General features: G+C 50.5%; 1 protein-coding gene across 1 annotated transcript; it reads left to right on the forward strand.

Moving 5' to 3' along the window:
* Nucleotides 1-1,927: 1,927 nt before the first annotated feature.
* On the forward strand, nt 1,928-7,077 carry PDX1 (pancreatic and duodenal homeobox 1). The gene is made up of 2 exons (XM_032611507.1): nt 1,928-2,522; nt 6,044-7,077. Exons 1-2 carry the CDS (start codon nt 2,099-2,101, stop codon nt 6,487-6,489), a joined length of 870 nt encoding a protein of 289 aa, XP_032467398.1. The 5' UTR covers nt 1,928-2,098; the 3' UTR covers nt 6,490-7,077.
* Nucleotides 7,078-22,825: the final 15,748 nt, after the last annotated feature.

Here is a 22,825-nt window from a genome sequence, read left to right on the forward strand (position 1 = left end):
TAAACACTCTGGATCTGGGGGGAGGGGCGGGCGAGGCCGCAGCAGCGGAGGGGGAGGAGGGGGCTGCTGGAGCGCCCTAGTAGAGGGACCGCCGAGGAGGCGAGCGAGAGGAAGAGAAGAGAGAGGGGGGGAGGGGAAAGGTGGCCGATCTTTGTCCCAAGCGGTGCTGCCGCCCGCTCATAACCACGTCGCCAAGTCAACCCGCGGCGACTCGGCAGATTATCTCCGAGGGTCAACACGCTGCGGCCCGGCAACCCCCCTCCAGCCCTGCCCTCCTGATCGATGTGGTCGCTCGCGGCCGGTGATAGCGGGTCCTCCGCGGACGCCGCGAACAATGGACTCATTGACGCGGGCGCGGAGAGATTAGGTGCGCGGGTCCCACGGCCTTTCGCTCCCTGGCCCCCTCGGACTGCAGGTGGCCCTTTTCCCTGAAGAAATCGCCGGAACTCCCCCCCGCTGCCCGGCCGCTCTCAGCCTGCCCTTTGGCGAGAGCCGCGCTCCGACGATCCCCCGGAGCTGCGCGCGTCCCCACCATCGCGGGGACCACTCGGTGCCCAGCGCTCATCCCAACACAGATGTTGACACGGCACCAGCACCTCACAAGAGAAGGAATCTGCAGAGAAGTCCAGATTCCCAACTAGCTTTTGCTTTTTAATGAAAACGAGGCATATTTCAGGGTAGCGCACTCCATCCGTATGCATTCGTATATTTCCACCACGAGGAAACATATTAAATCTACCTCGTAAAGGACTGGATGTAGTTGGCAGTTTAGGAAAGTCAGTGCAGTGATTTCCTCTTGCTGGTTCCTTGTGGTTCACGGTCCCTCTTGCCCAGGCTTTTCTGCAATGGTGTCCAGTTTTTCTAAAACCCTCGTGGCGGTTCGAGGAATGTGGTCACTTCGGCAGGACGCCTAAGGCGAACCGGTCGGCGGCGTTGATCCTGCCTGGGTCCGAGGTTATGTGCCAACGCGACCCGGAGATAGTCTGTCTGCACCACTGGATCCGAAAAAGCATCTCTATTCAGTGAGGACCCCAGAGGGCCCAGAAGTTACCGAATCGGTGGGAACCAAACACTGACATTGTCATAAAAACGCTGCGCTTTTCTTTCTTTTCTGAACGCTCCTCTCCCAGGCCTGCCTTGTTTCAGTCGGACGCGGGAATCGACGTTCTGCAGCTGACGGACTCCGGCCAGGTCTCGGGATCCGTGGGGAGCCATCAAGGATCTGGAAACCGGGTGCCAAGCCCCTGCCCCCGCCTCCGAGACACAAGAGGGGACGCTACTTCTTTTCCCCCTTGCCACTGTAGGAACCTGCATTCTGAGCTGGCCAAATGAACCCCAATTTCCCAAAATCAAAAATTAATAATGCCTTTCCCTTTTAAAAAATTTAGAAGCCACTGTGAATGCTTCTGAAGTTATAGTTTACACTCCAGAAATCCCCGGAGCACAGCCACAGGCAAAAACATACTGCGAATCCTGGATCTTTATGTGCCAGTTCACTGACATCACTCGTGGTTGTGTACAAGTTTCATAAATAAAATAGAACCAACTGCTTCCGACCTGTAGAGCTGGGGTCCGCAAAATATTCTGACCGTATTCCCTAACAATTTTTTTAAAAGTCTGTGTACAACCGCAACAGATGTATATTTATAAATTATACCAATGAACTAATATGTATATTATCAAACGTACAAGGAAAATAGACTGTTTAACGTATGAGGAAAATATGTTTCTATAAGTGAACAGAAGATCTAATAATTTCATTCGTGCCCCACTTTGGCGAGTACTGCCAACTGCACATACAGGTGTAGTAAACTCGGCTGAAAGAGAAAACTGAACCGTTCAGGCGCTCGTGGGTACCTGGGCCTGGCTTCTTAAGGCAGCCAGCCAGGCCAATAATGGCCTCAGGCAGAGCCACGTGGGGCACAGCGGAGCCTATGGCGCGGCGGCCGCCCGCCCGTCCCGCCGGCACCGGGTCACTTCTCCGAGCGGTGCCGAGCTGTCAAAGCTGCAGGGGTGCCTCCGGGAGTGGGAGCGCCGCACAGCTCCAAGTCCCTGGCTCCAGCCCCCTTCTCCCGGTTCCCAAGGCCGGGCGGCAGCCATGAATGGCGAGGAGCAGTACTACGCGGCCACGCAGCTGTACAAGGACCCTTGCGCGTTCCAGCGGGGCCCGGCGCCAGAGTTCAGCGCCAGCCCCCCTGCGTGCCTGTACATGGGCCGCCAGCCCCCGCCGCTGCCGCCGCCGCCGCCGCCGCCGCCGCCTCCATTCCCGGGCGCCCTGGGCGCGCTGGAGCAGGGCAGCCCTCCGGACATCTCCCCGTACGAGGTGCCCCCGCTCGCCGACGACCCCGCGGTGGCGCACCTCCACCACCACCTCCCGGCTCAGCTCGCGCTCCCCCGCCCGCCGGCCGGGCCCTTCCCGGATGGAGCTGAGCCGAGCGCCCTGGAGGAGCCCTGCCGCGTCCAGCTGCCTTTCCCGTGGATGAAGTCTACCAAGGCTCACGCGTGGAAAGGCCAGTGGGCAGGTAAGCCTGGCTCCCGCCCGCTTTGTCCTCACCCGCTCTCCGCCCGGCTGCCCCTACCTCCAAGCGCTTCCCAGGACTCTCTCCCAGTTTGCGTCCCCAGACCCTATGGATAACCTAGAGTCGGACTAAAGCGTACAGGGAGCTAGGCAGGCCATTTTGCAAAGAAGCGCTTTTCTGGTCCAACCTGGAGCGTCTTTCCCACTCAGCTCTCTTCCTGGCAGCCTAAAGTCCTTCCTTCCCTGTCCGCTGAACTCCAGAAGCCCGCGCGCTCCCTGCGAGCCTAGGCCTGGCCGAGCTCAAGGCCTCGGATCCTCCAATCCTCCCCCAGGTGGGGGTCCGCCCGCCCAGGACTCCCGGGAGTGCGCGCCGAGGGAGCCGAGCAGGGCTCTGGGATGCTCCCGGCCCGGCCGGAGCGCGCCTTCGGAGCCCCGGGCCCCTTCTCGCCTTGAGCACCGCCCCCAACCCCCGCGGGCGGCTCCAGTAAAGAAAGCCAGGCCGTCTCAGGGGCACTAAGTAGGTGCAGAAAAGCAGGGAAGGAAAGCCGTACCCAAGCGTGCAAATGTGTCCAGCGGCCGGGGCTGGGGGTCACCGCAGGGCCGAGGACTGGTCGCTCACCCTCGAAGCCGAGCAGCTGGGAGAGGCGTCTGCGATGCTCATTCACTTTTGAACCAACGGAAGTGTTTGACGGGCTCTCCCCGCGCTGCGTCCCTGCCAGTCAGTCCGAGGAAGGAGATGCCCTCTGGCACAGGCGAAACAGGGAGCCCCAGGCGCCGGCCTGTAACGGAAGGTCTTCCCGGCCCAGAGCCGGCGGCGAGTTCTGGCGCGGCCTGTGCGGCCGCCACACAATCTTATCGCTTCCGTGCCGAAGCCACTTCTAGTCACACCTGCACTGCAAATAGTGGACTTTTCTTTTCCTTCCAACTAACAGTCGGGAGTCAGGGGAAAGAGGCACCCCCCGCCCCGGGAATCCTCGGCCCCCGTCTGCCGAGTCTGGCTAGCCTGCCCGACTCTGCCCCTGGCGCAGCCAAGACGGGCTTGGGGAGATCCGGGCTCATCCCCGGGGCTCGCCTCTCCCCACTTTCTCACGAAGGCTGTGTGGGGACCGGGCAGGTCCTGAGGCAGAACAAGGTCCAAACTCGGCCGTGATCTTCCCCACCGGCGGCGAAACCCCGCACGACCCTTCCTCAGCCCGCGCGGCCGCGGCCAAAGGCCTCGGAGCCTTGGCAAATGCGGGATTCTTGGGAGGCGGGAGGACGGCGTCCCCGAGCCGTGGGCGCGGGACTCCCAGTCCGCAGTCTCCTTCCAGGAGCTGCCTCCCGCCCGGGCCCCCTTCCCACGGCGCACTGGGGGCTGGGGGCGCGCATTTCTCGAATCCCCGGCCCTCCTCGCGGCCTCCCCAGGAAGAACGCGAGGGAGGACCTGAAAAAGCCTTTCTGCGGTGGGGTAACTTCCCACCTCCCGGGGGTGTTACAGCTGCTCGGGTGGAGCTTGGGCCCGGGCGGACCGAAAGAACCGGAAAGGAAAACCCGAAGGAAAATCGGCAGCCTTGCCGGGGCATGGGGTAGCTCTGGAAGGGTGACTTCCTCGGGCTGGAGGGTCGCGGTCGGAGGGGCCTTTGCCTGCGCCCTCTAACCCACTGCAGGCTCAGCCCGCCGGGGGCTGGGGGGCGGGAGGCGCCCTCCGGGCAGCTGCTTGCAGGATGCTGCTGCGTCCAGGGCCGTCCTCCCCGGAAACTCTGGAAGGAACCAAACTTCAAGGGTCTGGGAGCCCGCCTGCCCGCTCCTACTGGGGTTTCACACCCCTGGAGAGAAAGACGTGACCAAAGGGCCTTTATACGTAGATCGGATATGCATACTAGTAACAACAGGAACTTCCAAAACCCTCGCCCTAAGAAATGAACAGCGGCTGCCTTGCTGGCGGGCTTGCCCCTAAACGCCTCCCCCTGCGCCTTGGAGAACAGTGCAGGCTGGGGGCCCTGATGTCTTCCCAAAACCACCAACAGCCTCCATCCTACGCCTTCACCCCCTGACAACTCGTCCTAGACACAGCACCCCTGGCTAGTGGGCCTTGCACAGCCTCTCAGAGAGCTTTGGGGAGGCTGCTGAAAAAGGGCCAAAGCCCCGCGAGGTTGTGGGTTGAATTTACGAACTTCAGAGGACCTTTTCAGACGTTCTTTTAAGGCTCCCTCGTTTCTCTCCCAAGCCAAGGAAGGCTTGGAAGTGTTCAGACTCCGAGAGACGCCCCCAGCAAGGAGGACTCTGCTGACTCGGACCAGAGCCTCTGCCTTGGCTTCTGGGCACCTCCTTTTGGCCTGCGGGGAAACCCCTGGTGGGTTGTATTCTAGAAACACACACTAGCTTTTCAACTCTAGTTGCAGGAGAAATGTCACATACCTCTGCCCTACGTACGCGCCGATTTAGGCCTCTTCCCCGTGTTTCGCTGGAACTTACCGTCCCAGGGTCCACAGCCTGGGCGCAGACAGCATGTCACCCAGAAAGGAAAAGATCAGGGCCTGGAGGTGCACAGCCACAAACACCGGGTGAGCGGTGCTAATCTACCAGGCCGGGCCTGGCTGTCGCTTCCGCACCACCCGGGCTCCGGGCTCCTCTACCCTGCCAGGCTCTCAGCTCCGCAGTGGGGGATCCGGCCCCGAGTCTTCCCTCCCTAGCCCCCCCTCCCACCTTGGCCAGCATTTGGGGCCCAGGACACAGAGGCTGGGGTTGACCTTCTCCGGGGCTCAGAATGGTTTCCCTTCTCGTCCAGGGCAGGTGCCCAGCCGAGGTTAGAATGACAATTAGAGAGAATTTACGAGTTCTTGAGTTGGGGCTGACTACAACAATATAACTTGATAGAGAGATAATATATGGTCAGATAGGACAATATATGGCATCACCTCGGGACTTTTATTAGCTCAAGGGTTTTCAAACTGAAGGTTGCACCCATTAGTCGGTCGTGAAATCCATTTACTGGGTTGAAACCTTGTTTTTAATGAAACAGTAAACAATAGGAGAAATTAGATAGCATCATAGGTGGTAAAGTTTGGTTTTAAGGTCCTAAATTTTGTGTGTGGCAGTTACACATATCAGTGTGTGAACTGGGTGATGATTTGAAATGTATTTGTTACTGCGGGTCATCGTCAGAAAGGTTTTTTTTAAGTACTGTATTAAAGACATTTTTTTGCCTTGGTAGAATCCAGTCGGTTTAGATATCTATTATGTGCATTTTAATCAGCACCAACCCAAACAGCGGTTAAGTGAACCAACATTCTAGAACCACTCGTTGGCAGAGCCACGGAGAGAACCCATGCAGCTTTGACCTCCAAGAAAAGGCAAACCCTACTAGGGAAGGGCTGCGTGCCCCAGACTGGGCTCTCGGATAGAGGGCCTGAGCTCGGTGGCCGGAGCGGCTGGGAAGGGGCCAGGGCTCCTAGGATTGGGGCAAAAGGGTTGGGCTGCACGGGTGGGGACAGGCAGGAGAAGCCAGGGATCAGGGACCACATTCACGTGCTGTGTCGCCCGCAGGCGGTGCCTACGCAGCGGAGCCAGAGGAGAACAAGCGGACGCGCACCGCGTACACTCGCGCGCAGCTGCTAGAGCTGGAGAAGGAATTCCTTTTCAACAAATACATCTCCAGGCCACGCCGGGTGGAGCTGGCCGTCATGCTGAACTTGACAGAGAGACACATCAAGATCTGGTTCCAAAACCGCCGGATGAAGTGGAAAAAGGAGGAGGACAAGAAGCGCAGCGGCGGGACCGTGGCCGCGGGCGGTAGGGACGCGGAGCCCGAGCAGGACTGCGCGGTGACCTCGGGCGAGGAGCTGCTGGCGCTGCCGCCCCCGCCGCCCCCCGGGGGTGCTGTGCCGCCCGCGGTCCCCGCCGCCGCCCGGGAGGGCCGCCTGCCGCCTGGCCTTAGCGCGTCGCCTCAGCCTTCCGGTGTGGCGCCTCTGCGACCGCAAGAATCCCGGTGAGAGATGGGGCTCCTCCCTGCCCGGTGGCATCAGCCACCCGCAAAGGAGGGAGGCGCGGACCCAGGACCCCGGGTGTGACCACTGGTCCCAGGCCGTTCGCTGGGGCAGGAGCTGGGCGGCCCACCCCAGACTGGAGGGGAGAGCCCCGGCTGTGAGGCGCCTAGTGCCAACTGGGGCGCGGTGGGGAGACGCTGGCCCACCTTCTGGAAGGAGAAGAGACGTTTTCTGAAATATCCGGGGCCTCTTTGGGTGATCCTGTTGGACTGGCAACGTCTGTGCTGCCGTGCAGGTGCCATCACTCCAGAACCGCGGACCTCTTTAGAGAAGCCGGCGTTTCAAAAGACAACAGAAACTATACAAACTGGAACCGTCCCCAACACAGCAGGCAAACTGGATGGAGCGCCTCAACCTGCCCGGGGAACAGAGCCATTTTTACTCCAGCCTCTGCCTTAACGTTTAGAAACAACCGAAAGGAAACATCTGAAGTTTCAAAGACCTAGTGAAATCAATGCCCATGGAATAGAGTAATTCCTCCTTCTCCTCTCCTTTTTTAATCCTTTTAGCAGAACCACATCCTTCACCAGTGCACATCCTTCAGCCTCCACCTCTTTCCTCTGAAGAAAAGAACGTCTTGCAAGCGTGGCTGGGCGGTGGCAGGGCTGGGGCGCAGGGGGCAGCGGCAGCATCGCTGTACACCCCTTTGTGCCCAAACTCCCAGAGATGGCAAGGGGAGATGGGCCTGGAGCGAAGGTTTTGGGGAAGAAAGATGGCCCCTGAGCAATCACTACACTGAAGATATTTGGAGCTTTCTATTCCAGATGGGGATCTGGTTCCTGATCTCAGGGCAGGGAAGACTGTGTGGGGACAATCAGGGTGGCCTGACCCACCTTGGAAACTATCCACAGGGTATGACTTCCTCATCCTTAGAGATGATGAAAATGTATGTGGTTGGGGAATTTGAGGCAAGATGGTTATTTTTATTTAAAGTTTTTAAATTACCTAACAGTTCTTTGCAAACAGGTCTGGTTTCCAGGTCAGTTGCTTGTTTCAGGGTCTGGGCCTCGTGTTCAGGTGACGTTTGTGGGAAACGTTTAATAAATACAGATAACGTGGAAAGAGAAGAAAACTGATTCCGCTTGCTTTGTGTCAAACCCTTCATGCAGTGCAATGATTCCAATTCATTTAAAAAAATTAAGCAGCATTTTTTTTTTTTTTTGGCACTAACCAGGGAAAACCTGGTTAGGCACCATGTTTGGGTTTTAGGTTGGGAAAGCGTATCAGCAGGTGGATTTTCGGGTGTTTTGTTTTGTTTCATTGTAAATTTAGGAGTCACTTCTGAAAATGAATTAATTTCTTAGGCAGTAGAGCCCATAGGCATGGGGGGTTCGGAGTGTGGGGGGCTGTCGATGAATAAGCGCAGAGCCAGAGATGCCACCCGGCCCCGCATCGAGGGGGGCAGAGAAACGCCCAAAGCGGCCGTCCAGGCGAGGCGTTTTTCGGGGGCTCCTCCGAAGGAAGTGTTGCTCTGGATGAGTTTCCACCCCTGGAGCCCGAGGGCCAAGAGTGTCTTGTGTTAGGGGCACACAGGCCCCGACGTAGTGGGCTTCCAACCTCCGGGCCACCCTGCTCCTCCCCACGGCCCTTGGACGGGCAGCACAGCCCCAGTGCACGCCTGAAGGCACCTCCCCAGCCTTTCCAGCGGTTCCGAGACAACGGCTCACTCCCAAGAGTCGCCGCTATTATATTCGTTTGCAAAGAGATGCAGGGTTGTTTTTGCTTTGTTGGTGGTTTTTGTTTCTGCTTTTTGGGTTTTGTTGTTATTGTGTTTCTTTGTGTGTGCGGTTTTCTTGAGAGAGAGAGAGAAATCGAACCATAACGCCCCTCCGAACAAAAGAAGGTTCTGTGGATCAGAAAGGAGAACTTCCTCATCAGTGAGACGTCTCACAGCTGCTGAGGGCTGTGAGCCCCTGCAGCCTCTCCACACCCGCCTGGGCTCCGGAGTCTAGCAAGACTGCACGCAGACCTCGGGTCCCTCAAATACCAGCCGTGACCCCGATAAAATTACTCCACTTCCCCCTGCCTCGGTTTTCTCATCCGTAAAGTGAAAGCAGATACCACCTCATTGAGTTGTGAGGTTTAAACCAAAGAACACATGTAAAGCGCTTAATTCAGTATCTAGAAAGTAGTTATCCCTCCACAAATATTGGTTGTTTTATTATCATCATCATTTTCAGAGGCAGCTGGGGAATCGCTGCCGCAGAGACTTCCCGAGTCTCCTGCAGCCCCTCTCCTTTGACAAACCTCCTCTTGTTCATACAACCACTGATCTTTACTGAGCGCGTCCTAGTTTTAACGCCGCCCTTCCTCTTAAATAGACTGCCCACAGCATCCTTCACCAGGAGAGGCTGTCCTCACCTGACACCAGGGAAGCTGATGCTGTGAGGTGGAGGGAGGACCTACCTGCTGGAGCTCGGCCGCCCGGTTGGTGGAGGTGCGGAGGCTTGTCCTCTGAGGCCAAGGAGGTCTTCAGGGCTCCACGCGGAAGCCGCCGCCCTCTCCGAGGCTCCGGGCCCAACCGCGCGCCGCGGCCACCCCGCTGGGGGTTCCAGGGTTCGCCAACCCGAGAAGAGGCGCGGGCCGCCCGGGGCCGGGCTCGGCGGCGGAGGGCGCGGTCTGACTCCGGCCGGCGTGCGGCTCTGCCGCTCTGCTGGGCTGGGGCTCCGGCCGCCGGGGCTGGTGCCTCCGCGCCGAAGAGGCCCGGCTTTCGGTCCCCCTAACCCTTAACTACGCGGGCCCTGGAACAAATCCCTGAATTCTGCGTTTCCCCTTCCATAAAATGGCTCAGCACAAGGACGAAATGAGATGATGTCCTTCAAGTTTATTACCGGGCCTGGCGCACAGTCGCCAGGGCACGTGGTGGCGGCGTCGAAGTGTAGTTGCCATTAGAGGCCGGTCTCCCAGGGAGACCCAGGGAGACCAAGGGAGGCGGCGGAGAGCGGAGCCCGGCTCGCCAGATGCGCCCGGAAGACAGGAAGGAGAGCGACCGAGCTCGGGCCGGAGCCACGCGGGGCCTCACCCGAAGCGGGACGGAGCGCGTAGTCCCGACCCCTCCGGCCGCTGGGTCCAGGTCAGGCCCCACCGGGCGACCCGCGTGCGGCTGGACGTGCGCGTCTCCGAGTCTGAGCGGCCACCCTCGGCCGACGGGGCGCTGGGGCGCTCGGACCTGCCAGCCGAGCCCACGCGCGCGGCCCAGACTCTCGCGTGAGGAGTCCTGAACAGTGAGACCTCCCTGGAGCCCGAAACAAATCAGCCAGCCCGGCCTCTTTCGGCCCCTCAAGCTACCGCCGCGTGCCGGAACCCGAGGTGACCGCGGTACCCACCTCCGCTGTGGGGCTGCCAGCCTCCCTCTGCTCCTCGGGCACGGCGCGCTCCTCGCCCTCGGTGAACGCCCGGGAAAGCGGCCTCGGCGCGGAGGGAGACGGGGTTTCGGCCAACGCAGAGCGCAGCCGCTGCGAGCGCGCGCCGGGCCGCAGCATCCCCGGCTCGCCGTCCGCGCCTCCACGTCCGCCACTCTCCGAAGTGACTCCCCGTTGGACCATGAACCCCACCTTTCCTCCCGGAATCTTCCATCCGCGGTGAGGTACGATCGTGGAGCGCCGCCGGTGCCTATGGCGCGCGCAGACCAGGCGGCTGCAGCACTGTCCGGGCTCAGCCCACGACTGTAGTCCCGGGCTCCGGAAGATCCCGCGCGGGCGCCGCGCCACACACACACACACACACACACACACACACACACACACACACACACACACACACACACACACACACACACACACACACACACACACACACATCCAACACCAGGAGCCACGAGGAGCCGGGGTCGAGGACCCGGGCCTCCTCGTGCACAGCGTCGGGTCTCATGGTGTCCGCAACAGTGCCCGACAAAGTCCCCCTTTCTTTCGCGATAAAGTCCTTCCTGTAGTTTTGCTTACGGTTACTCGAAGACGTTCTCACCTTAAAAGCCAAACTCATACCACGCAATAACAACATCTGAGTTGGTGGTGATTTCAGGTCCTGCCTATTGTTTTCAACGGGTTTGGCGTCAGCAATTCACTTGCCCCTTTCGATCCGAGACTGGCGCCGGAATGCATCCAGCAAGGTTTACTGGACTCTTGCTCTCTGTGCCCACACGTCTGGAAGCCGCACTTGCCTGGTCGTCCCAGTCGGAGATTGGACTGATTATCGGTGAATTGATCAGAGTCCATAGGAGTCACTCAGGTTCCCCAGATTTCTCCTTTTGAACCACAAAGCCTGCTTTGATTTCCCAGATTAATCTTGGCCCTGCGTCCAGGGCCATCCCTCTCTCCACATCCTCTCCTTCAACTAGTTCCGTTCAATGCATTTAAGTTTGAATGAAATCTAAGTATGGCACTGCCCTTTCAAGTCGGTGAAGTCTGCCTGTTCTTCCATTCCCATTCTCTTCCTCCTTCTCTTTCTCCCCAGATCTGGGTTTCTATGTAGGTGTGGGTGTGTCTTAGGGTGAGTCTATCTTCGTGTGTCTGGTTTTGCTTGTTGGCCTGTGTGCATTTGTGTGCATGTGTTTAGGGTATGTCTTATGTGGACTGCAGTAGTGACAATGATCAGGGTGTAGGTAGAAACCACGGACAGCTTACTATATACTCTTTATTTCCCCGCCCAGCGCAGCCATCTCCCAAGGGCCTGATGACACTGCTGCTGATGAAAACTGCCCACTCAGGTAACTGTCTCAATTCTCTGTGTTGATACAGTGTTTGCAAGCAGGAAAAGCTGTCTTTAGAAGAACACAAGTTGGAACTTTGGTAGAAGCTGGCTGATTGCTGAAGTGTTGCACGACTGCATAAGGAATTAAAATTGTTTTTCTAAGAAAAAAGTTCACAACTGAGGTCTTTCATACTTCAACAGCATCACCTAGAAACCCTCCTGAAAATCAAGTACTTAGAAGGGTCAGAAGAGGGAAGTTCTGGGTTAACACTAAATCAAATTTTACTCAAAGCCATTCTGACAAGCTAGATGGGGGAGCAATAAACCTAATGGGAAGCCGAGGCAGGGCAGCAGGAAGCAGAAAGGCTTCCCTGAAAAAGAACTGGGAGTGACGGAGCCACTCAGCTGGCAGCCAGCCTTCAGGAAATTGCTACATGTGGACAGCTTGTAGCAGCTTGTGGACAGCTGCGGGGAAAGGATCTGCGGGTGACTCGGAGTAGGAAGAAGAGGTGAAACTACAAATAGTAGCTATCAGTAGCTGTTTTAGAGAGTGAAGGTGACGGATACAGGTCTTTTAGGCTACCTAGTGATTACTTGCCAATGCCAGGTTCCCATATTAAAGTATGCTACATTTATATATCATGAGATAGAATGGACAATAAAATTTTATTCCTTTTTAACTAAAATTATTTTTCTCTATAAGTGAAATGCTATGGCTTTTGAAAGCATAGATAGCTCTAGCCTTAAGCAATATTTTATAATTCACTTTCAAGTTGAATTGTTTAGTCTTTCCCTAAACACGGAACATATAAACACCTTAAATATTTGCTGTTTCATCAGCCATACAGTCAAGATTCTTGTCTGCATTATAGAATACACTGAACTCTCACATCTAGTCATCATTACACATACAAAATTGTAAGTGTTTTTGCTGTAATTTATATCATTTGAATAAATTCTAATATTTTCCTGAATTCTCAATTAGTCTTATGTCCAAGGTAATGAGAATTTGAAAAATCACTTCTCCTACTTATACATGCTCTAAAAAATTCAGAAGTTTCATACATCTGGATATGTCTGGATGTACTGCCAATTTGAAATTGCTATATTACATGGAACTATTTCCACTTCAGTAGTTCTAGAAACACAATAAAATGTACAAAATAACCTCCAAGATTTGAAAACAAATTGAAAATACTGTACAATTGAATTTATTGCAATAAATAAATGCAAGGTTTATTTTAATTTAATGTTGAAAGTCTAATTTTCTCCACCAGAAGTACAGATTATTTCTCCTCTAGATGAAGAGACACACAAACACACAGACTTTGTAAAGCACAAGCCAACTCTCATGTCGCCTGTTGTCCTGAGATCCAGTGGAGAAGAGAGGGGAGGATCTCTGGACAAATACAGAAATTAACAGTGCTGGCTCTCAGCGCTCTGGGAAGGGTTTAACTTCCCCTTCTGCATCCACTATTTATGGCTCTTCTGAACAAGGGCAAATAACTTAATCCCTCTGAGTCTGTCTATTCGCCTGTGAATTACCCGTTAATGCGATCTCATGTGGGTTGAGTGAGGGTTAAATACAATCATGTATGTTAGAGCGCATACACGGGTGGGTGGGGCGGTTCCTCCAGAAACTGAGGTCTTTCTCGTCTCGCTAGAGCAAGGACAGCACTTCTTCGCTCGAAGAGACCTCAGAGCTGACAACAAGTGACACAAAATGAATGTGTGCCCTTTTGTCTGGGTCCTCAGATCCTCCCTCTGATGGGCGTAGCTATTGTCCTGGATCTTCACAAGAGAGTATCTGGGCTGAAAAACCACATTGGTGCTGACCAAGCAGGAGCAAAAATAAACTACTAACTCTGTCAAATAAAGAGGCAAAACCAGTCGTGCTGAAGTCACAGTTCAGACAGCACTGATGCCCCAATTCAACTAGCTTTATATGAAAGGTATACATGTTTGAACTAATTTAGGGATTGTTGACCAAAGATAGAAAGTCTCTTTACAAAGTGGAATTTGTTTAGGGGTCCATAGGCTCCCCAAAATAGGTGATTGTCCCAGACCTCCTTAATAAGTCATTTCCTTAGATGTTACTGTGTGGTTAGGTTTGGCTGTGAACTACTGGAAACCCAAATAGCAGAGGCTGAAGAGTGAAGTTAATTTCTCTCCTACACAGAAGTCTGGAGGCAGGTGATTCAGGACTGGAATATTGCTTCAGAATTGCCTGGGGCCCAGGTTACTTTGATTTACCTTTCTGCTACCCCTAAATTAGCCCCTCATTTCACGGTCCCATAGGGCACTCCAGCTATGACATCCACCTTTCTAAGCAGCAGGAGGGAAGAAACGAAGAAGGGTAGGCCCCTATGATGGGTGGAATATTGATCCCTGAAAGATGTCCACCTCGTAATCCCTTGAACCTGTGGGTATGTTCTGTTATAGGACAAAAATGACTTTACAGATGTAGTTAAGTTGGGGACCTTAACTTAATCCTGGATTATCTGGTGGGCCCAATCTAATCATACAAACCCTTAAGAGCAGAAAAACTTTTCTCCAGCCGGAATCCAAGAGCTCAGCAGAAGGAAAAGTCAAGACATTCTGTGTGTGAGAGGATTCCAGGTGCCATTACTGGCTCTGGGATGCAGGACCCACGTGTCAGGACTGGAGAGAGGCCTCCAGGAGCTGAGGGATGCCTCCAGGTGACAGTTGGCAAGGAAATGGTGACCTCAGTCCTACAACCACAGGACCTGGATTCTGCCAGCAACCCAAGTTTCTTCCCAGAGCCTCCCTAGCAGAGCTCAGCTGGCCAGCACTTGATTTTGACCTTGTGAAACCCAGAGCAGATAAAACTGCCGAGCCAAAAGGGGGCTCTTGACCTGCAGAAACTGAGCGAGCATACATTTTTGTTATTCTGTGCCGCTGTGTAATAATTTGTCTTTGCAGCAATAGAAAATGAATACCATCCCCTTTCCTTGAATGACACTTCAAGGAAGTGACACCACATCTGCTTACACTTCGTGAACAGTACTTAGTTACATGAAAACTCGTGGTTGGGTGGCAGGTTGGAAAGTGTAGTCTTTATTCTGGATGGTCGTTTGTCTAATTAAAAATGGGACAATTTAAAAAGGGAATTCCCTGGTGGTGCAGTGATTAAGACTGAGCTTCCAATGCAGGGGGCCCGGGTTCAATCCCTGGTCAGGGAACTAGATCCCACATGCATACTGCAACTAAGAGTTCACATGCCACAACTAAGGAGCCAGCAAGCCGCAACTAAGGAAGCCCGCAAGCCATGACTAAGGATCCCAAGTGCCACTACTAAGGAGCTGGCAAGAGCCGCAACTAAGGAGCCCGCGAGCTGCAACTAAGACCTGGTGCAACCAAATAAATAAATATTTTTTTTAAAAAAAACACCATTCTTTAAAAATTGTTTTTAATTAAAAAAATAAATAAATGGATGCAAAAATCCTCAACAAAATACTAGCAAACAGGATCCAACAGCACATTAAAAGGATCATACACCATGATCAAGTGGAGTTTATCCCAGGAATGCAAGGATTCTTCAATATATGCAAATCAATCAATGTGATACACCATATTAACAAACTGAAGGAGAAAAACCATATGATAATCTCAGTAGATGCAGAAAAAGCTTTTGACAAAATTCAACACCAATTTATGATAAAACCCTCCATTTATGAAAGTAGGCATAGAGGGAACTTACCTCAGCATAACAAAGGCCATATATAATGAACCCACAGCCAACATGATTCTCAATGGCAAAAAACTCAAACCATTTCCACTAAGATCAGGAACAAGCCAAGGTTGCCCACTCTCACCACTATTATTCAAAATAGTTTTGGAAGTTTTAGTCACAGCAATCAGAGAACAAAAAGAAATAAAAGGAATCCAAATTGGAAAAGAAGAAGTAAAACTGTCACTGTTGGCAGATGACATGATACTATACATAGAGAATCCTAAAGAGCCTACCAGAAAACTACTAGAGCTAATCAATGAATTTGGTAAAGTAGCAGGATACAAAATTAATGCACAGAAATCTCTTGCATTCCTATACACTAATGATGAAAAATCTGAAAGACAAATTAAGGAAACACTCCCATTTACCACTGCAACAAAAAGAATAAAATACCTAGGAATAAACCTACCCAGGGAGACAAAAGACCTGTATGCAGAAAACTATAAGACACTGGTGAAAGAAATTAAAGATGATACCAACAGATGGAGAGACATACCACGTTCTTGGATTGGAAGAATCAACGTTGTGAAAATGACTATACGACCCAAAGCAATCTACAGATTCAATGCAATCCCTATCAAATTACCAGTGGCATTTTTTACAGAACCAGAACAAAAAATCTTAAAATTTGTATGGAGACACAAAAGACCCCAAATAGCCAAAGCAGTCTTGAGGGAAAAAAACGGAGCTGGAGGAATCAGGCTCCCTGACTTCAGACTATACTACAAAGCTACAGTAATCAAGACAATATTGGTACTGGCACAAAAACAGAAACATAGATCATTGGAACAGGATAGAAAGCCCAAAGATAAATCCATGCACCTATGGTCAACTAATCTATGACAAAGGAGGCAAGGATATACAATGGAGAAAAGATAGTCTCTTCAATAACTGGTGCTGGGAAAACTGGACAGCTACATGTAAAAGAATGAAATTAGAATACTCCCTAACACCATACACAAAAATAAACTCAAAATGGATTAGAGACCTAAATATAAGACTGGACACTATAAAACTCTTAGAGGAAAACATAGGAAGAACACTCTTTTTTTTTTTTTTTTAAACCATCTTTATTGCGGTATAATTGCTTTACAATGGTGTGTTAGTTTCTGCTTTATAACAAAGTGAATCAGCTATACATATACATATGTTCCCATATGTCTTCCCTCTTGCGTCTCCCTCCCTCCCACTCTCCCCATCCCACCCCTCCAGGCTGTCCCAAAGCCCCGAGCTAATATCCCTGTGCCTTGCGGCTGCTTCCCCCTAGCTATCTACCTTACTACGTTTGTTAGTGTGTATATGTCCATGACTCTCTCTCGCCCTGTCAAAACTCACCCTTCCCCCTCCCCATATCCTCAAGTCCGTTCTCCAGTAGGTCTGCGTCTTTATTCCTGTAGGAAGAACACTCTTTGACATAAATCACAGCAAGATCTTTTCTGATCCACTTCCTAGAGGAATGGAAATAAAAACAAAACTAAACAAATGAGACCTAATGAAACTTAAAAGCTTTTGCAAAGCAAAGGAAAGTACAAACAAGATGAAAAGACAACTCTCAGAATGGGAGAAAATATTTGCAAATGAATCAACAGACAATGAATTAATCTCCAAAATATATAAACAGCACATGCAGCTCGATATTAAAAAAACAAACAAACAAACAAACAAAAAAAACAAACAACCCAATCCAAAAATGGGCAGAAGACCTAAACAGACATTTCTCCAAAGAGGACATACAAATGGCCAAGAAGCACATGAAAAGCTGCTCAACATCACTAATTATTAGAGAAATGCAAATCAAAACTACAATGAGGTATCACCTCACACCAGTTAGAATGGGCATCATCAGAAAATCTACAAACAACAAATGCTGGAGAGGGTGTGGAGAAAAGGGAACCCTCTTGCACTGTTGGTGGGAATGTAAATTGATACAGCCACTATGGAGAACAGCATGGAGGTTCCTTAAAAAACTAAAAATAGAATTACCATATGACCCAGCAATCCCACTACTGGGCATATACCCAGAGAAAAACATAATTCAAAAAGACACATGCGGGCTTCCCTGGTGGTGCAGTGGTTGAGAGTGTGCCTGCCGATGCAGGGGACATGGGTTCGTGCCCCAGTCTGGAAAGATCCCACAGGCCGCGGAGTGGCTAGGCCCGTGAGCCATGGCCGCTGAGCCTGCGCGTCCGGAGCCAGTGCTCCGCAACCGGAGAGGCCACAACAGTGAGAGGCCCGCATACTGAAAAAACACACACACACATACACACACGTGCATCCCAATGTTCATTGCAGCACTGTTTACAATAGCCAGGTCATGGAAGCAACCTAAATGCCCATCGACAGACAAATGGATATATACAATGGAATATTAGCCATAAAAAGGAACGAAACTGGGTCATTTGTAGAGACGTGGATGAATCTAGAGACTGTCATACAGAGTGAAGTAAGTCAGAAAGAGAAAAACAAATATTGTATATTAACGCATATACGTGGAACCTAGAAAAAATGGTACAGATGAACCCGTTTGCAGGGCAGAAACTGAGACACAGTTGTAGAGAACAAACGTATGGACACCAAGGGGGGAAAGTGGCAGGAGGGGAGTGATGAATTGGGAGATTGGGATTGACCTATATATACTAATATGTATAAAATGGATAACTAATAAGAACCTGCTGTATAAAAAAATAACTAAAATAAAATTCAAAAAAAATTTTTTAATTAAAAAAATAAATAAAATAATAACTAAAAAAATGTTTTTAATGGGAGGGAACAGCATTAAAGGAGGAAGGGTAGAATGGATATTGGGGACAGCTAGCTGTCTCCACCACTGTTACCAAGAGTCTGCATTTAAAACTTTTTCATCATAATTTGGTGCCTTCTGCAAAAGCCACAGATGAAAACAATACTCATTATTATACATAGCCCACTTGTGGAACCCATGTGCTGGGATTTAGTGCAAGAAGGAAGTTTGTTCGGACGAATGTGCATGCTTACTTTCATCAGACAGTGAACACTGTACAAGGTATTGTTTGCCTTGTCTGCTCGAAAGCTCAAAACTAAACTCAACCGTGTCTCTCAGCCTGGCAAAGCAGATTGAGGAAGACTGAGATTTTCCATCAGAAAAAGTTGGCTTCCATTTCTGCGTTCACCATTCATCACTCTTCTGAACTACATGGCAAATGACTTTGTATCTTTAAGTCTGTTTTCTCATTGGTAAATTGGGGGAAATACCCATCTCACAGGATTGTTGTGAGGGTTAAATAATGTATGTGAAAAGTACTTTTTGGTATGGAAATGACCGTCAGTGTTATATGTCCTTATAAAACATTGTATCTCTTCTTCCTCTAAATCAACATTTTTAAAAGAGGAGGTTGCAACGTATTAGCCATTGATAATGTCAGTGTCATGGGTTGTTATCAGATTTTTTTAAATTAAATAAAATAAAATAGAAAATATAAGAGTGCATTATGGAGCTTCCCTGGTGGCACAGTGGTTAAGAATCCACCTGCCAATGCAAGGGACACAGGTTCGAGCCCTGGCCCGGGAAGATCCCACATGCCGCGGAGCAACTAAGCCCGTGGGCCACAACTACTGAGCCTGCGCTCTAGAGCCCTCAAGCCACAACTGCTGAGCCCACGTGCCACAACTACTGAAGCCTGTGTGCCTAGAGCCCGTGCTCCTCAACAAGAGAAGCCCGCGCACGGCAACGAAGAGTAGCCCCCTCTCACCGCAACTAGAGAAAGCCTGCACGCAGCAACGAAGACCCAACACATCCAAGATATAAATAAATAAATAAATTTATAAAAATATAAAATAGAAAAATAAGAGTGCATTATGCATAGTGAGGATAAGGATTGCTTCATGAAACTTTTTCAGTTATGTATGTATATGTCTAATAAATCATAATATAAAATATATTTCTACCTTGATTGCCATACAAAGTTTGGAAAACACTGTTCTGAATTGGTGTTTGGTCTTTCTTATCTCTTTTAAGCCCTTTTTTAAAAATGTCCTATTAAGTATGTGCCTGTATTGGAAAGTGACTCAAATTCTCTTTGGAGGGAGAAAGTTGGGCTAAAAATGAAAGAGAAGGGAGAGCAGGGCGGTGGGGTAGAACTCATGTCGAATATTTTTCACTCCAGATACAGTGGTTAAGCTCTTACTTCTAGTCGTCAAACCCACCCTTCCATACTCTGCCTAGTGATGCAGGAGCTGAGCCGACACAGGTGCTTTTCTCCCTTGGCATCTGGCCGTTGGTTCAGATCTGCCAGTCAGGAGGAGGTGCTGCAGGGAGGCTTGAGGGCTGAAGGCAGGACTTGTTTCTTCCTTTCTGCTTCCTGTTCGCCTCCTGAGAGCCAGGCCAGGCGTCTTCTGATAGCGGCAGTTTATTCCACGAGCAGGAGCGTAATCCAGTTTGCACTTTTCCCAGTGTCAGCACCCCCTCAAGGCGTCAACCACCTCACAAGGGCGTCACCACTGTTGGCAGGCAGCCCCCCTCAGAGATGTGAGTCTCAGCTCCAGGGGCCGCCTCCTTCAGGTTTCTAAGGTTTTTAAATTTACAACCTCTATTTTGTCGCCCCAGCCCTAGGGTGGTAGCTGGGTTTTGCAGTTACTACCTCCTGGACACCTTAGTGGCCCTTCTTACCTTTTCAGTTTTCATGGACCTGATTCCTCTACCTGCTGAGTCACTTGGTTCTCTTCTGTCTCCTGACTAGATCTTGGACCAGGAGGCAAGTCAATGTGTTTTAAGGGTGAGGCTGAACCGTGGAGGGGGAAACTGCAGTTTACATTCTTCTTTTCCAAAAGTTTCGCTGAGCATCCCTTCTTGGCTCCTTGGAGACCCCATATAGACTTAAAGTTTATCTATATGGAAAAATCCGACTACTTAGCTTATCCATTTAAGGCCTGGACTTTGAGTTTGAATTGTTATTGAAGTTATGTTTTTATACTGCTTTGGTGAGATGGGATCCTTGTGAAGAAAGACAGGGTGTCTTTTGTCTCCAAAGACATGTTATTAAGGAATGAGATGGGGGGGAAACCTGGATCATTAATTTAAAACGTCATGTTACACAAAGTTCACATTTTGTTTTACTTCAGAAGCATTGGGAATGTACTACTTCTTATGTTGTGTTTATTTTTAAATCATATATATATATATATCATACATATACACACGTACATGTGTATGTTTATATAATGTATTATTTTATAATAAAAATATACAGAGGGAAAGGCCCCCTATTAAGATAAATGTCCTCATATGTATTCAAATCCTCTTAATCACACCATAAATCATAGAATATTGGGTCTGTTCATTGTCTCCTCCAGGACTGTCTCAAGTCTATTTCCGCCTCTGCTTCCCCACCACCATGGTTTCCTCACACCCTCCTCCTTTCTCACCAGCCCCACTGTGGGAGCCTCACTGGCCACACTATCTCCAGCTCCATTTCCCCCCGGCCACCCCTTCACTTCGCTTAGGCCAAGGGATCCTTTTAATTTGGGGATGTGGTTGTGCCCCTCCATTACCCAGAGCTGCTCAGTAGCCTCCACCATCTGAAGGGTCACGTCCAAGTCCCCCAGCCTGGACCCTCAGGGACCTCCATTCTCTGAGCCCATGAGTATACGTGCAGGTCCTGCACCCACTGGGCTGCCTCTAAACCAGAAGGGCTACCGACTTACCCTTCCTGTGCCTGCCTGCTTTCCATCTGTTCCTCCAGCCTTCCCTTCATTGAGGTTTATTGAGTGATAGCTCTGCTGGGCTCTGGACCAGGCCCTGGGTCCTCTCTCAAGTCTGGTAGCTCATCAACCACTGGACGTTCTCCATGAACCTTCCCCAGCTTCCAGAGTGTCCCTCTGTGATGGCTAGCTAGTCTCTGAGACGGCCCCCATAAATCATGCCTCTTGGTCTCTGCATCTTGGAGTAGTCCCCGGCCACTATGCCAGTTCTGGGCCTAAAGGAAGGCCTGACTTGTGTGTGCTTTTGGGAGCTACCTTGCTGGCGAGACTACATGAAGAGACTGTGTGGAGAGGAGAAGCCCTGGGAGATGTGGAGACGGAGGGAGGCCCTAGCATCGCAGTGTCTCCGTGGAGCCTGTGGAAAACCCCAGTCCCCGCCACCATCTGACTGCAACTGCATAAGGCCAGCGGAACTGCCCAGCCAAGTCCGGTCGATCCAGAAAACTGTGAGAGGCATGGACCCCTACGTTTGCTATGCAGTAATAGACACCCAGGACACCCCTTCACCAGGCCCTGCTCTCACTCTTTACTCCCATAATACCTGTTGCATTCACACCTTTATTATCTCCCTAATCATCTTGCATTGTCTCTCCCCTCTAATAGATGGTAAGTTTCTTAAGGGCAATCCTCCTTATTTCTTTCATCTGAAAAGATTCAGTACGAAAATAGAAACCACTTGAGGTATTTCAAGCAAATGGTGATTCAGCATTTACAAAGTCATTGGAATATAAGCTACCATTAGACTTTTGGCTTCAGGGTCATTTTGCCATGGTTGTAATCAGAGGTCTGGAAACTGCTGATCTTTCCACAGCTGCCCCACATCCAAGAAGAGGATGGCCAAACAGTGGAATGTGGAGTTTGGCCATGGTAATACTCACATCTGCCGGAATCAGTCAGCCACGACTATCACAGGAAGAATGACTTCTGCCTTCTTTCTGTCTTCCAGACATTACGTGACTGCAGAACCTTAACTGCACCCGGAAGTCTTGCTGCTAAGACTTCTGGGAAATGTAGGTTTCCACTTCCAGCTGATGCTAAACAGGGGAGACTCACAGGGTTAGAGGTGGGTGATGACGGCCAATGGACCTCACATGTGCATTTCCCAGCCCCTAGCACGATGCCCTGGCAAGTAGAAAGTCTTCAGGATAGGCTTGTTGAATGAATGGATGAAAATAAAATTAACTATTGTATCAATCATTCAGTCTAGCCTACAATTATAGGCCTGTTATGGACCCTTTCCTGCATTAGATGCTGGGAAGGAAAGGGTAAATATATGGTTAAAAAAACCAAAAAATTCCCAAGAGCAAAATCTGAGTGTAGAACTGAGCCCTAGCAAGAGTGGAACACGAGAGTGACTTTTGTAAGGTTGTCACTGTTGTTTGTTGTGGAGTCTGTATCTTCTGCCCTGCTATGAAAGTAAATAGACAAATACAGAATCCATTTCAGAGGTTAACTTTTCAAACTGTTTTGCAAATGTAACCAATTTCTCCTGGAAGTAAGGAGGTTGCTTTTCCAAGGCCAGCCTTGTAGCTGATTCTGGAAACATAAAGCATGTTTAAAGAAATTAAATGAGCCACAAAGGCAAGATTCTTGAAAATAGTCAAAACTAGGCCCATATTGACAGGTAAACTCTATGGCTTCACCTTGAACTTCATTTAACCTTGGAGGTTAAATAAAAGCACTTCACACGTACTATTTATTTATCCAGGCTGTCACTTATGGTGCCACGTAGCTGTCAGTTCCTCAGGGATGAGGAACAGAGAGAGACCAGAAATAGAAACTCAAGACTCCAGGTTTCTTTACTTAGTTCAGCCAGTAACTAGTAAAGGCAGGTTAAGAGCTCGTTTTCAGCTGTGCTCTTTTCACCATTTATAAAATGCAGGTATTCGATGGGTGACCAAACACATACTGCGAGAGTACTCCTCAATCCTGTACACTGAGTACCTGAGAGGGTTTGAGAGACCATACAGCTCATGTACAATTACAAGCACGTCGGCCACTAGAGTAGTTTAGCCATTTGTAAAAACAAGACTAAGATTTTTTTTAAAAGAAATGGAATTCATCTTAGTAGGTTTTGTGGAATTTTTATTATTTGTTTACAAT

Source organism: Phocoena sinus, chromosome 18, assembly GCF_008692025.1.
Source record: "Phocoena sinus isolate mPhoSin1 chromosome 18, mPhoSin1.pri, whole genome shotgun sequence".
NCBI lineage: Eukaryota > Metazoa > Chordata > Mammalia > Artiodactyla > Phocoenidae > Phocoena > Phocoena sinus.

Coding starts and splice junctions, on each gene's coding strand:
- PDX1 (XM_032611507.1), top strand. CDS start 2,099: ATGAATGGCGAGGAGCAGTACTACGCGGCCACGCAGCTGTACAAGGAC. Junction 2,523..6,043: donor GTGGAAAGGCCAGTGGGCAG/GTAAGCCTGGCT, acceptor TGTCGCCCGCAG/GCGGTGCCTACGCAGCGGAG.